This window comes from Sylvia atricapilla, chromosome 1 (genome assembly GCF_009819655.1).
Source record: "Sylvia atricapilla isolate bSylAtr1 chromosome 1, bSylAtr1.pri, whole genome shotgun sequence".
NCBI classification, from domain to species: Eukaryota; Metazoa; Chordata; class Aves; order Passeriformes; family Sylviidae; genus Sylvia; species Sylvia atricapilla.
The window spans coordinates 6,484,949-6,500,404 of NC_089140.1; the positions used below are offsets into that span (position 1 = coordinate 6,484,949).

General features: G+C 38.7%; 1 protein-coding gene and 1 long non-coding RNA gene across 13 annotated transcripts in view; one reads left to right on the top strand and one right to left on the bottom strand.

Annotated features, from left to right (window-relative positions):
• The window catches only part of LOC136358485 (uncharacterized), a 1,172,843-nt gene that overhangs the window by 92,206 nt on the left and 1,065,181 nt on the right, over nucleotides 1–15,456 (top strand). The window lies entirely within an intron of this gene.
• The window catches only part of KMT2C (lysine methyltransferase 2C), a 192,718-nt gene that overhangs the window by 44,255 nt on the left and 133,007 nt on the right, over nucleotides 1–15,456 (bottom strand). For 9 of the 12 annotated variants that reach the window (XM_066314259.1, XM_066314319.1, XM_066314277.1 and 6 more), the window contains 6 exons: nucleotides 11,685–11,750; nucleotides 9,993–10,205; nucleotides 7,232–7,360; nucleotides 5,860–5,979; nucleotides 3,590–3,720; nucleotides 1,828–2,014 (listed from right to left, as the gene is read on the bottom strand). In XM_066314259.1, coding sequence (XP_066170356.1) covers nucleotides 1,828–2,014; nucleotides 3,590–3,720; nucleotides 5,860–5,979; nucleotides 7,232–7,360; nucleotides 9,993–10,205; nucleotides 11,685–11,750 — 846 coding nt within the window. The remainder of the gene's footprint in view (nucleotides 1–1,827; nucleotides 2,015–3,589; nucleotides 3,721–5,859; nucleotides 5,980–7,231; nucleotides 7,361–9,992; nucleotides 10,206–11,684; nucleotides 11,751–15,456) is intronic. The other 3 variants (XM_066314285.1, XM_066314303.1, XM_066314309.1) reach the window with 3 other exon arrangements.

The window sequence follows — 15,456 nt, forward strand, 5'->3', positions numbered from 1 at the left end:
CAGGAATCAGCAATCCCTGTGGGAAGCAGCACTGCAGGAAAACAGCACAGCTGGTGACAACACAGTCCTGCAGCCCCCCAGTGCAGCAACAAACAGCTCATGTTGTTCCTGCTCCACAGCCAGGCCTGCGTGGAAATGATAAAAACAACATGAGTGCCCTACAACACTGTTCTCATCTGCAGCTCCTCTGCAAGTCCAGCAGAAGGGAGCTCAGCATTAGCCAGTGAACCAGGGCCTCTCACACGAGGGGATGCTATTGTGGAAATAACTGTGTCCCACAAAGGCAAAAAAAGAGCTCAGGACTGCACTGGAACGGATCAATTCTGGCAGATGACTTCACCCACTGGTGCCCCAACTACACCAAACAGCTCCATCTGGACACAGTTTTGGCTGGAAATCTGAACAGCTGCAAGAGAATTGAGAAAGACAACTGAGAACATTCCATGGCCAGAAAGCACTGCGTCATTTGAGTGTCTCACGCCTCAAATGGGAAAGGCAGCAGGTTATCTAAAGCCATTGTTAGTGATTGATTTATTTATTAACAGCCACCTCTTCATTATTTATTTCTGAATAAAAAGAAGATGAAACTACAAAGTTTTACAGCTCTGCTTTTTTATGAAGAACTTCCAGACTTTGGAAAACAGAACCTTAAATTAACATCTACTTCATGAATTTCTAAAACCCTGTACTGCCATAGCACATGAAAACACATCAGTGAGTTCAAGTCTACAGCTGGATAGGCCAGCAAAGACCTCTGAAGTTGAGTTTCTCCGGCTTCAAAAGAAAGCCAGGATGGAAAAAGTCGTATCTTCTTTTAGTAAAAGACCTTATCTTCTTGTAGTACTAAAACTAAGGCAACACAGACCATGAAACACTCAATTTCCAGCAGCTTCCCATTCAGGGGAAGCTACCTTTTGCATTCTCTATTACTCACAACTTCAACTGCAGAAGAATCAATGTTTAATTATAGTAAAGCTTTTCATTGAGCAGATTTTCACTGAGTAACAACCATAAATAGGAGACCTTTCTTCAAATGACTCTCTGGACAGTGGAAACTGCGACTTGTGTGCAAACAGTTTTAGATGCAAAACTCTGAGGGATCAGCTGAAACACAAGCCATAAATTAATATACAAAATAAAGACACTCTAGCTAACAGCATATACTACAAAACAGAGAAAAAAAAATTGAAGGAGACAGTAAGGTTTTAATTGGTCTTTTGTGTGAGGCTGCTCTTTCAGCAGCACTTTACAACCCTCTGGCTATTTGCAAAACTCTCAGCAGAACCTTCAGTAAGGTTTTGCAATAGCAGAAGCAAAAGACTGCCTAGGGGCTACAAACTGTACCTGGAAAGGGCACTCATGTTCAGAAACGACACAGTGAAACAAAAATTCCAAGGAGACTGGCAACCTAAAATAATCTACAACAGTAAAGAAAAGAATAGTTGGATGATGTGCATCCAACTACTATTCACTACTAAAAATACCATTAAATGAGAGTATCTATGTTTTCTTCTATTATGAACTGTATGCTTTTCCTTACACAGAGCTAATTTTCATGGATTTTATAGCCATGGATATTATAGTCAAGATGTTGCAGATTTGCACTAAGTGCCAATTGTTGTGTCATCCACTGCTCTTTCTGGAACAGCTGGAGCCCTTGAGAAGAATATCACTAAATATCAGCTTTAGTTAACCTCACAAGGACAGTTCATATATAGAATGCTGAAAAATACATCAGATAAACTGTGGGAGGAAAGTGGAAAAGAGAGTGCAGCCACCAGAATGCAATCAAACTACTGAGTCATCACTAAGTTTAGGTTTGCATACCTTGAGGTCCCAGTTTTGTGTGAGCTGGAGTGGAGGTGGAGCTAAGAAGGGGGTCAGATGAAGGATCCAGGAAATTGGTGGCCAAGTTTGTTTTACATGAAAGTGGAAGTGACTCTTCAGGTAAATTATCCAGGCTCATCTTGTTCTGTCTACTGGTATCCAGTAGGTCCTTCCCAAAGAAAGCTTCCTGCAAAGAAGACGAAATGATTTAGCAGAGGAAGAACATTGTATTGACTGAAAAACTTGAGTAAATGAGAAAGTTAAAATAAAAAGCTAAGGATTAATAAGAATATAAAAACACAGTCTCAGTCTCACAGACACTCCAGCATGGCCCAGGCTATGAGGAGTGGCTACAACTCACTTGAGGAAGCCACATTACCCAAATTTTAGGATGACATTAATGCCTTAGATTATACAGAAAAACTCCATTCTTCTTACACATATGTTGCACAGACAGTGTACCAATACAGTGTTATTATCTATCACAATTTGTTCATTATTTAAAATATTTCTCCTTGCACAAAAAGAACAGCTGAAGAAGGGGCACATTACCTGGCAACTTGGTTCAGTTTTGAGAATGACCATACATGGCATTTCACAAAATCATCCTCATGTCTAACTGCCCTAACAGAACACCTGAAGATAATGTTTAACTTACATTATGAAAGTGGCTTTTAAAATACTGTGTAACAGCTATCACTCACCTAAGCCTGAATATTCAGTAATTTGTCAACAACCTAGCAAATTTTCAAGTCAACCTTCATTCATTATGTAACAACCTTTCTTTTCCCCTATTGTCTTTAATACCTTGATTTACGATCCAGTTCTAAAATTAAATCTAGAAATAGATTTCTCAGTAGCAATTATTGTAATATCAACAAATAATCTAAAAAACATTCTATGTTTAACAGGAGTAAAACATGCATTAAAAGTATTTATCCTTGTAACTCAAAAGGAAATGTTGTTTAAGTATTTTCCCTCCAAGTCACCTCCTCACTTATGAAATACTATTTTTTAAAGAGAAAATGCTCTGCCTGTCTGTTAATTCTTTGCTTTCAATCCCAATACAGTTCATGTCATGAAGTTTTGGTGAACATCTACAAGACAATGACAGTTGCAACTTTAGAAAGTTCCCTTCACCATGAAGAAGGTGGCTGAGAAGAACAAGCCATATATATATATATATATATACATATAAACACCAGGCAGTTTATAACCTGATTAATGGAAGGAAGTATTAATATCCTGGTTATCATCCACAACCTGCTGCCTCTTACACCTGCTAGGGACACCATGAAATTAATGGGAAGGAAGAGCAGACATTATTGTGGTAGAGGGAGATACAGGGCACATCAATCCATAAAACTGTAGGAAACAAGTTTCTCTTATCAAATCATGTTCTACAATCCTCAAAAAGCAAAGTGAGAAGCTGAGGAAGTGGCCTGATCAGGCTAAGACATCCTACAGCACATGTGGAAACACGATGTGTCAGTTCAGAGAGCAAAGGAATGGGTTTTCCACCCCATCTCATCCCTCAGAACAAGGAGAAATCCAAATTCATTACGAAGGATTCTCCAGAATCCTGGAGATTTAACATAATATACAAGCTCATGAATATTCTTTGCAGAAAACCCATTTCATTTAAATCATCAGTTTGGAATCAGAAAAGAAACATCAACGGTTTAAATGAACTCTGAAACAACACACGAAGGTCAGGCTTTTAAATGGATTTACAATACAAGGAACAGACCACCAGCTTTACCTGCAAGTAGGCAGGAAAGGTTTCCTCCAGTTTATTTTTCTTCTTCCTGTAACGCTTTTTGATTTTCTCAGTACTCTCAGAAGCTGGGGTGGATTCCTCCACAGGAGTGTCTGGCAGCTGCTCTGTCCAACCTACAAAGGAACATTCAGGGCACAAATGACTAAAACACTCAGTGTTTTTGCTCTGAAGGCACAGTGGCAGCACATCTGGGTGCAATGGGTTACTGCACTTCACTCCAGATGCATTCCAAAGGTGGCTTTTATCCAGCTGTGAACTGCCCTGGCCACCCAGACTCTGGCACCAGGAAATGTCAGATGTGACACCAGCCACATCGCTGTTGTCCTTCCCAGGTACAGACAGACCTTTAACTTCTGTATTCCCAGGCAACCTAAGAATTTGCTAATTTGACAGAAATTATATGTGCCATTCAGCCAGATATTTGAAAAACAATTCCACTGAAGAAGTATCTCCAGTGTCATCAGTGCTGTTACACATTAACCACCTTTCATTTCCTACACCATTTTTTCTCAAATTAGAAGTAAAAAACTTAATTTTTTAAAAATCTGAGAAAGAACTATCATATAAATAATGAACAACCTAGAAAAAGAAATCTATAAAGAAGCTCTTCAAGAAAAATTACACATTTATTCAGCTGTCATATTTCAAAGTGGCACTGCTTTTTCTAATAAACACAAAAGCACACAGTGCTCATCAATCATTCACTGTTTTATTACAACAGAGCAAGAAAAACACTGCAGGTAATGCAGAACTTTTCAAGTCCTGCCACTTCTGTCTTGCAAAGCAAATTACATGAAGTTAAGAACTCCGGCAAGTTATTTAACAAACTACGTTATCATGGTAATAAAATCAACTTGCTTTGTAGTGCAGTGATCTCCTGTAGCACATCCAGAGGACCATGAGTGGAATGAGGTTCACCAACACTGTGACCCCTGCACTGTCTGAGAGGGAGATTTTACAGAGAAAAGGAGTGGATCTGACAAGGGTGCAAAAAAATCCTGGTAAAGCTGATGAGTATTGGCCACTGAGAAGCAGGCTCTTGGCAAGCCATGATTTGTATTTTTCACAAGTATTGTGAAAAATACAAATCATTGTGCCTGAGCAGACAAAATGAAGCTCCAACTTTCAACTGAAGAATACTTGTTTAAGAATACTCCTTTTTAACAATGTGCATTGTAGTGTTACCCAGAATGGGGAATTAGCTTTTAAGCCAATTTTAAGAACAATTTTTGCTTAAAGGAGCAGACTCCTATGGAGATGGAAACATTTAACACAAGATTTTCAGCACCACACGAAGTAAGGCAGTATGCCACACTGAAATATTATTTACAAAGTAGAAACACAGCTGTAACACTCATATTAAAGAGAAAGCAAAAACTATACCAAGATTGGGAACTTTTTTCCAAGATTTTGGAACTGAACTAAACATATTCCTCATCTCTCTTGAACGATACCTCAACATTCTCTAGGTTAATGTGAGCAACTCCAGATGGATGGAATAATTTAGTCTAATCACACACAGCAAGAAAGAGAAAACAGCCCATGAATAAAATGAAGACTTCTTGTTAGGTGCCCAATGTACCAAGAATTGCAGTGTCAGAGGCATGAAAATGACTCTGCCATGGGAAATGACACCCAGCAAAGTCAAGGATTCTTCAGCCCTGAAAAAGGCAACACTGATGGGGAAATATGATACACATCTAAAAGATATTTCTGTATTACAAATTAACATGAATGACTTTTTAAAAATAATCTTTCAAAACAATAAAAATGATGGCAGCTTATGAAACTCTCAGATATCTGGTATCTGGTTTAAAATAAAAAGGAATTATTTCTTCATGCAATAATAATGTGCCACTAAACTCTCTAATAAAGGATTTTCCAGAGCATAAACTAATGTAAAAAAATTGATTAGACACACTCATGGAATATGGGATACTGTTGAGTATTAAAAATGATGGTCCAGAAGACACCTTTGGACCAGGGCTACATCTGGAGAAAGGCACATCAGAAAGAGGACTGCTTGAAATCTAACTCAGTAATAATAATAATAATTCTCACTATTTATCCCCTACAACAGCCTGCAATTCATTGTTTTCAGTTTCTTTGTACATCATGGGCTCTGTTGAAATTATAGCTATGCAGGAAAGGGTATTTTCAGTTGAATTAATAAAGCCATCATAACAAACATACATGTTGCTTTTACTGCATTAAGCATGAACAAACCTTTAACACCAAATTCCTGCCCTTACCTTCATCTCTGCCAGGAAGCTGTTCAGTGACAGATCCAGAAGAATCTTTCCTGGAGAGGGATCTTTTTGTCTTCCCCTGCCCTGTACGACTTCTCTGACGTACCATAAATCCACCAATACCTGAACAAAGAAGTAAAAATTCAACATATTGAATAAAAACTGTGTTTCAGAGTATGAATGAGAGCCAAGATTACTCTGCAGGTCAAGGGGACTGCTGCATCTAAATGTCTAAGAACGAATCTGAGATACTTGAGGAGTTTCCACCTGGAATCTTAGGAAACATTTCTGAATTTTTATGTCTCAGTGGGTATACATATAATGAAAAATGATCAGAATTTCAGGACTGTAGAACATCCACAAAGAGTTCAAATCACCAAACCTGGCAACTTTCAGACGTTGGTTTTCCTCTCCCTTGAGGCAAACTGATGAGCTGCTGGAATTAGCTGTCAATCTACCAAATGAAACCTATTAAAGAACCTCAAAGGACCACAAAAAGTTCTCTGCAAACAGCTCTAGAGAGCCCACCACTTCCAGTGATGCTACTAGAGAAGGACATATCCCAAATAAAAGGATAATTAATCAACATCATAGTGCCTGAAACTCCTGAATCCTTCACTAGAGACTGCAGAGTCCCTGATCCTTTGCAGTTGGTATGTATTTAAATGTATCAGACACAGATCTGTTTCACTTTCCAGGGGAACTGTTGGCTGCAGAAAATGAAAGGATAACTAATAGATGTATTCTACGTGGATACAGCTCCACTGTTTGTGCACCCAAGACATACAGTTAATTAATTCAGTCAGGATAATTAAGAGTCAACTACACAAAGAAATTAAAATAAATGAATTCCTACAATAACTGAATTCATTACAATTCACCTGTCAGAAGTAATCTGCAAATACCTGGTGAAGTCCTCTTTTAAAATATTTCAGAAAACAAGTAAAATAACTGCAAAAACTTCTCTGAAGTTCAGATAATTCCATATGTATATACACTTATACACCTAAAACCTCTCCTTCACCAAGTATAGAAATACAGCACAATTTCCTATCAACTTAAGAATCAATACAAAGCACAGGTCTGAACTACTACAAGTAACTGACAAGCACACCAAGAACAAGTGCACTGCTGACCAGTAACCTTTGGAAATGTGTTTTGGCAAGAAGAAAGAAAGGAAACTTAGAAAAGAATAGGAAAAAATCTACAGTCAACAGTGAGCAGTAGATTACTTCAGAATTTCACAGTAGGGGTTGGTTTTTTTGGTGGGTGATTTTTTCTTTTTTTTTCTTTTTTTCTTTTTTTCTTTTTTTGTAATTATACAAGAAAAAAAATGAACAATGGACACACAATGATCCAAGTTACTTCATCCTACCAGGTCTGTATGGTTTTCGCTTCCTTTTTTTAATCCCATCAGCTCCTTCAGCCACTTTGGTATCATCATCCACAGCTTCTCGTTCTGGGCTGGAATCTGATTTTCCATCACAATCCATAAGATCACCTTCTGCAGAAAAGAAGCAACGGTAACTTTAAATGGAAAAGGGAAAGAAAATTATTTTTTCTAGAATTTCCACATCTGACTGTTTTATGAGAAATTGGCTGAATGGTAAGATTTTTCAAAAGGGTGACAGATAATCATAATCCCTGGACACTTCTGGGAAACCCATTCTGTCTATACACACATTTCCTATGAGATGCTGTTTAGACAAAACCAGCAAATAAATGCTATAATTAGTATATGTAAATCAGAGAAAGTTTTTGGTACCTCCTTCAGAAGCATGGGCTGTCAAAGTGTCTGAGTAATCTCTAGCTATTCTATCAAAGAATATAGATCCAATTTACCAAAATAAACTTCCTTTTCTTCACTGCCCTCCTCAGTTTTCTTTGACAGGGCTTTATTTTTTTTATTCTCAAAAACTGCAGCCTACACTTGGGAAGGTAAAGTGTAATGACTTTTAGCATGGTGAGTTCATGACTTGAAGCCGTGTGACTGACTGAAAGCAGACTGATCTATGAAGAGGAATTTGATTTATGTAATACAAAATTCAGCCCAAAGGAATTCCTCAGTCTTGAAGATGAAGACTGCAATTCAAAGTTAGAGTTTATGTTCGGTGAGAAAGCAGGGTAGGAACAGATGTAAAGTATGCTGACATTAAAAAGCCTTTGGTGTTGAGGAGAGAGAGAACTAATTCCTCCTGATATCCCCAAAAAGACCTTGCATCTTCATTTTATCATAAACCTTCTGAACTGTTAAATGTTAAATACTCTCATCCCTGAAAAGATACTAGAATTCTCATGTTCTGCTTTGGATATAGGTGTGTAATTCCTGATGGAGTAAAACCCCATGCAGTTGTAAGAGGGAGAAATTTTTGTTATAACAGAGCTGGACTCTTTCACACCACTTTTGCTGTGGCAGAACTGCAACCCTCACCCTTCCACAGGGCAGGTGATGGCCCAGACTGTCCCACTGATAAAGACCTCACTGAATTCTACCAACAAAGGCAGTGGATGGCAAAGGCCACCAAGCTGAAGCTCCCAAAGCAAGCTCAACTTTCCAGCAGATTCTAAAACGTCCAAGACCCAATGAAAGCTGAACCTGGTACAAGCCTACAGACGAGATGGTAAGGAAACTCCATGAGCTCACTTTTCTCAGATAAAGCCTCTTTTTTCCCACCTGGAATGTCAAGAGCCAAAATAAGGAGTTTTTTCTTTTCCACTGGGATTACTACACTGTGTGACTCCAATCAAAGCTTTACTCATCCTGATGCTCATACAAAAATTCCAGATGTTTGGAGACAGACACTGATCCCCTCTGCAGGGCAGAGCCCTACACACCCAGAGCTTCAAGGAAACTCAGCCCATCTCCCATGTACTCTGTGCTGTCACCATCACACACATGAATGTACTTTAACTCTCAAAAGGGCAACAAAAGGTGATCAGAAACTGAAGTTGTGGACACTCTGGCTCTCCCTTTCATATCCTGCTATCATATCTATATATCCTGTTATCTAAATGAAAAGACCTACCACCTATAGAAGCGCCAACAAGCAGGTAATGAAGTCAGAGAAAGTCATATAGAATACAGGCACACATTTTTAAAAGTAAAGATTATTAACCACTGAAGGAGAACAAGGGAAGTGACTAGCTGCCTCCAAATTCAAAAGCATTTTTTGCTTTCAAAAATCTAGCTGATGGAGAATATGAAAATATGAGATGAAATTTCAGAGTCCGTGTAATGCTAGGATAATGTACAAAATCCTGTGACTACTGAAAGAAATGAAAGAAAACCAAATTGTTTAAAAGGCTATAAAGAAATAAAAGAAAGCTATTTTTATAAAAGAATAGCTCTAGTCAACAACAGAGGGTTAGAATGTGCTCATCAAACGACAGGAACAATACTTCTATCAACAAGTTAACACTGCGACTTCACTGATGGCTGAGCTACCCAGTTGTCTCAAGTACACTCTGCAGCTAAAATAAGCTCCTTATGAAATTCAATCTGATTAACCAGGCAGTGTTGCATTAACAGAACTGTGAGGAGGTGAGGTGCCTGTGTGCCTCAGTTCCTCTCCAAAGACACACCTACAAGACCAATGACTTTCTCACCTGCCACTGGAAGGAGCCTCGCCCCAGGTCATGGATTCAAGTGTTAGCCAAGATCACTGACTCAGGTCAGCTCACCTTACTTCTTTCAGAAAAGAGAAATACTCTCAGCAAAGAACTGCTCCACTTTCCCACTTGATTTTAATGCCAGCCTCTCAGTGACACAGATGTTGCTTTGCTGAGCCAACACTTTCAAACCGTTTGCACTGAATTTGAGTACACTTGTACTCGGTGAGTGCACAACCTTTCCCACAGGTAACCCGAAGATTAACCAAAAAATCACCCCTATTTCCAGTGCTGGCAGTCCTAAAAAAGTGAGTTTCCTATAGGATGGATGACCCATAAACAGAACACCAAAGAAAATCCCTGAAATGGACAACAATAAGCCATGGCCACTGTTCAAGAAATTTCCATAAAACATTCTGTACAGAACACAGGAGTATCAGTGTAACAAAAACTCCCAGGCGTATTTGCAATACACACAGGTACTGCAACACTCCAAGCTACAAGACATGCCAAAAGTAGACTGCTACCTCTACTGTCATCCATCTCCCCATCTCTTGAGTGTTCTGACTGGGCATCTGGGGGTGTCTGAAGCACAGCCACACTGTTCTGATTTATAATCTTCAGTTTAAGCTTTGGTTTCGTCCGTTTTCTTCTCGGCACTGTAACAGTGAGGCTCTGTAACTGAGACATGCCGGATTCTGTCAAGCAGACTCCATCCTGGGTGTATGTCTTCGGTGGGTCTATAAAAGTTGAATGAATCATAACAGCAATATAAAACTCTTTTAATTTACAAGTCGTAGATTTTTTTTTTTTAATTTTTTTTTTTTTAGAAATAGCACTTACAAGAGTTAATAATCCACATGTATGGAGCTGACCCGTGAGTGAAGAAATTGGTATAAATAAACCAGAGATATCTGACACTGTCTTACACATTACAATTACAGCTTTATGATTTAGAGTCTGATGTCAAATCCAGCAATAATCCATTACATTGCTATGAAACAACTTATACAAAAGACTTACTAGAAATAACAATTTGATTATGGAAACTGGTGCCTTGCAGGATATTCCTGTATTACTGGCACCCACAGAAAACTGTGCAAGTCGTACTTTGGGTCCCTGTTGCTTATCAGCCTTATCAGGTTGCTTATCAGGTCCCCATCCAGCTCTCAGCACTTTTCCTTCATCTTATTACTAACTTAAACCTCCAAGAACTCCTGGTAACTCAGAGAAGTTATCAGCCCTATTTTATAGGCAGACAAAAACCCCAAGTTGTATCAAGTGAGCTGCTTAAGATCAAAAAGGAGAAAGTGGACAGAACCCAAGTCTACCAAGACCTGCAAGACTGCTTCCTCCTCAGGCTGTTAGTGACAATTGAGCCCACTGATAAGCTCTAATATTCCTTAATTCAGCATGCAGAAAGGCCCTGTCACTTGTGCTGGGGCCCAGGTGGAAGCTTGGGAACTTTCAGCCAAATAATGAAGAGGCTGCAATGATGCTTCAGCTCTCTGCAGCCAATTAAATCATGATTTGATAACACAGCTTTTGAAAACATACAAATATAATAACGTTTGTTCCATTTAACCAAAAGGACCTCCTCGTGTAACATCTGACAATACAGCTGGTTCTGAACAAATTCTTCCCACTTGACTGCCTTCCTACATTGAACTTGAAAGGTGTGTGTTTCAAAAACATCTCACACCCTTTTTCAGATTGAATATTTGAGGGGAGAACCTTCTCTCAGGTGTCAAATAGAAAAAAAACCCTCTGATGTGATGGAAACTGTCCTAACATGACAGAAGCTGCTGGTTGCTATCGTTATGAAGACTGACTTGTGAGTAGGCTTGTCAGGATTATAAATTCCTAGCACAAACCAGACAAATACAGAAAAGCTGCATCCTCCTAACAGCTCAAGCCTGTAAACATCTGTGTACATGCTTGACTCAGCCACACTTGTGTTATCACCACTGATATTAAGGCAAGCAACTAAGACTGCACGATCAAAGCATAATTTAAGTAGTTATTATAGTGCAGGTATGGCAGGCAAGAGAGAAGAAAGAAGAGAGAATGAGGAAAAAAATGGAAAGCATGCTGTGGTAACTGAAGGGTAGTTAATGCTGCATGTTACAAAACCACGGGAAAAAGAATTTTTGTCTCATGTAAAAATATACCCTTAAAATATGCTAAATGATCAGATATTAAGCATTTCCATTCTTTACCTAGTTCTTTTGATTTTGAAATAATCTGAGCTCCAACTGATGAATCACAACAGTCCAAAGAAGGCACTGAAAAATATAAGGAAAATAATTTCAACTTTTAAAAATGGTGACTTGATTTAAATTGAAACTATCCATTTTCCTTCAAACAGTTCTGTTACACTCCCTGATTTATACTGCTGGCAATTATTTACTTGCACCTTTAAAATAAAGTGCTTTTCAGTGTCACAGGCCTGATACAAACAGAAGTTCTCCAACTTCCTAAAGCCAAGAATGGCAGTGGAATAGCACTGAGCACAATGGGAAATTATCTCCTTCTACTGGACCAAGGACAAATGAATACACTGGATCCTTCGGGTTGGAAAGCAACCTCTACACTAAGTCATGATGTTCAGGTTTTGCTGCCCTAATCATTAAAAATTATTTTTAATCATTTTTTACGCCCTAATCATTTAAAATGAGGGTTTTATGAAGTGGGTATTGATCAGTATTTCCCCAAGGAGGGGCCAGCACACTCCAAGAGCTTTGTAAACAAGATTCTCACTGTGTCTGTGCTGTCAGGCCTCTTACACAGCACTTGGAGAAGGCTGATGTATCTCAGAACAGATAACACTGGACTTGTTGAAGTTAGATAGGGAAATTCTTATTCCAGATGAGACTGCTGATAAATGGAAGAGCAGAAACTCAAAAACTACACCTTGCATGCTACAGGGCAGCAGTAGGACAATGTGACTGAAAAAATAATAATCAAAATGTCCCACAACACAAGGCTACTTTTGCAGCGGGCAGAAATGCTCTTCCCTTTTGCCTTAATTACATAACTGCAATCATGCTTCACTCACCTATGATGTGTAGACTAAACTTTTAATTTTAATTAGTAGTGACTTCACAGAGATTATGTAGACAGAGCAGTAAGTGAAAATTAGGAGCTTCTATCTCGCAAACACCAAACTAGAATCACAAAACCTGTTAGTCTGGCACAGTTAGAATTACCACAGAGGCAAGTTCATCCACACATTTTCCTGGGTTTTTTGGGTTTTTTTCTGCCTACAAATTTTATTCATGCTGAACATAGACTCAAGATAACATCTGGAGTATTTCCTTTGTGCCTGTCACACAAGATGAGACCCCTGAGGCAGAGAATCCATGGGGGGATCCGTGTGTCACGTCGACCTCGGCACTGGTTTTGTCACATATGTGCTGCTGTTCCCACCTCACACACACCAGGGGAGCCAGGGCAAGACCAGGAAAAGCAAAAAAAAGCTTCCAAGTAACACTTAAAATGAGTATGAGATGCACAGGATGCATTCTAGAATATAAACAAATTTAAGGAAAGTGCAAGTTTGTCTTCAAAAACTACAGCGCTTCCAAAGATTTGTGTAATGTGCAACTAATGCACAGGGTATAACCTACAGAAAACCAGTGTTTCATGCAATTAGTAAATGAAAGAAGCCTAAGGGAACCACTGAAAAACTGAACTCAACGGAGGAGAGAAAAGACAAGAAGAAAATAAATTGAAAACGACTTTTTGAAAGAGACATGGAGCCAGAAAGAAACAAAAAATAGGGGACAAGCTGAAGAAAGGAAGATACTCAAAACACTCAGTTGAAACAACAGAAAATAGGCAGATTGTAAAGAACTATTCAAAGTGAAATAAGACATCATCTGTTCATTTAATTTGTTATTATTTACAAGATGGTTTTAAGACTGAAGTAGCAATTATTGAATCGGAATCTAAAGGTAAACAAGAAATTCAGACAGACAGTTGTGAACAGGAATTTGAAATCTTTCATTTAAAGTCAAACAACAGAGAGATCTTCTCATTCAGGTCAGACTGAACAATTTTAGCTCTGGAGACTGAATAGAATTGAATAGCTCAAATAAACAAGCTGATAGTGACAGAGGTGAGGCCTTCAGAGACCCACTCACAGAAACTGCACGAACAAACAGCGTTTGAAGACGGTATCAGACTTCAGAAAAGGAGCTAATTAGAGTGCACATTAAGGATTATAATCAATAAAATGGATAGCAGAAAAGCATAGTAGTGTTAGACAAAGCCTATCCAAAGGGGAAAAAAGTAAAAAATGGACAAAAATAGAGCTTTCTGAGGCATTCAGCTGAAGTTTAATCAAAATTGCTAAACTTATCTGCAAAAAGGTTTAAATGTGCTGAACACTGTACAGCATTTAGTAGCCTCAACTGAAAGCAAATAATTGCACAGAATACAGTATGATGAGAAAAAGAAAGCAGAGTTCATTTTTAAGGCTGTAATAGAGAAGAACAATTCTATGAAGAAATGAAACCAGCATATGGAACAGAGTGGAACGGCTGATGTTGAAATACAGCACTAGTAGAGCACTCTTTATTGGGTGCCTGCATAACTGTGTCAATGACACAGGATTTTTTTTGGTAAATACAGTAACACAAGAACATTAGAGCTGACATAGTAAATGTGCCAAATAATAATAAAAAAAATTAAAAATTAGTTTTTTAACACGTAGCACATTTTATGTTGGATTCGTATCTTGTATTTGTAAAGCACAGAGAATTAAGTTTCAGAATGAAGAAAAACTTACATCAGTTTAATGGAAATGATACAAGAGAGACTGCCAGCCATCAAGTGTCTCGCTGGCAGTAACAGGCACCCCTGGACAGGGGTAAGTGTTACCAAATCCTCACTGCCTCCATGAGCATGTTTACCAGAGCCCCAGGAGGAACAACTGCACACAGGCAGCTTCAGAAACTGCACCCAGAGCAGTTCTAACTGGCGATAAAAAACCAGGCAGAGCTGGTCCCGCTGCATCCTACCGAGGAACAAAAACAGCACCAAGGGAGGAGGAGGAGGCTGGAGCCTGCACAGAGACAGGATGGGAGTCAGTGAGGAGGGAGGAAATTTACAGATGGGGCATATGACACACGAGGGCAAATGACAAAAAGGCAGAACTGATGAGGACGTGGTCAAGAATTGCTTGTCCAAGAGCAGATGAGAGACACACACAGCTCTCCTGAACATGCAGAATTACAGCACAGGGGAGAAGCTGCTGCTGCCTAATGCACCTGCCTAGCATCTAGTCATGAGAATTTGTCATTTTCTCTACAAGACACAGCAATATGCTGCAGGACATCTGTTATAACTTGAGACAGTACTAAAACACTGATCAGAGATGGTTATTTCATAATAACCTAGTAATGAAGGTTTCTGGTACACTGCGCTGGAGCAGATCCTACACCATTCTGGCTTTTGATGTTTATGTATATTCAAGAAGAAAAACACTGTGTTTTACTTCTGTTTCCTGAAGAAGATGCCTTTTTAAGAGTATCAGGTACGATGAGACAGGGAAGAGCTCCTACAAATTTTTAAAAGGTTTCCACTTTCTGAAGAAAGAAAAATGAAAGTTCCTTCTCAACACCTAGACACCAGAACCATTTTATTCTTCACCATGGGTACCCTGCAATGTTTTGTTTATTTATTAGGTTGAGAGGCTTTTGTTTCTTCTAGAAAGAAAGTGGTTAAAACCCCTGTAATAATACTTCCAACACATCTATGACACATGAAATGGAAAGAGCAAGAATCATCCCAGTAAGAATCCCACAATATGATACCTTTTTACAAGCTTTCTACTGCTGACTAACATTTATTTCTCTAAGTTTATCAAATGCTAATTCTTCTGACTTTGAAACAAAACCTTACAGAAAACTCTCAAGAGGAGTTTTAGAAGAATTCATGAAAGAACAAAACATTTCACATAAAAGTACACATGCAGGTATTTCTATG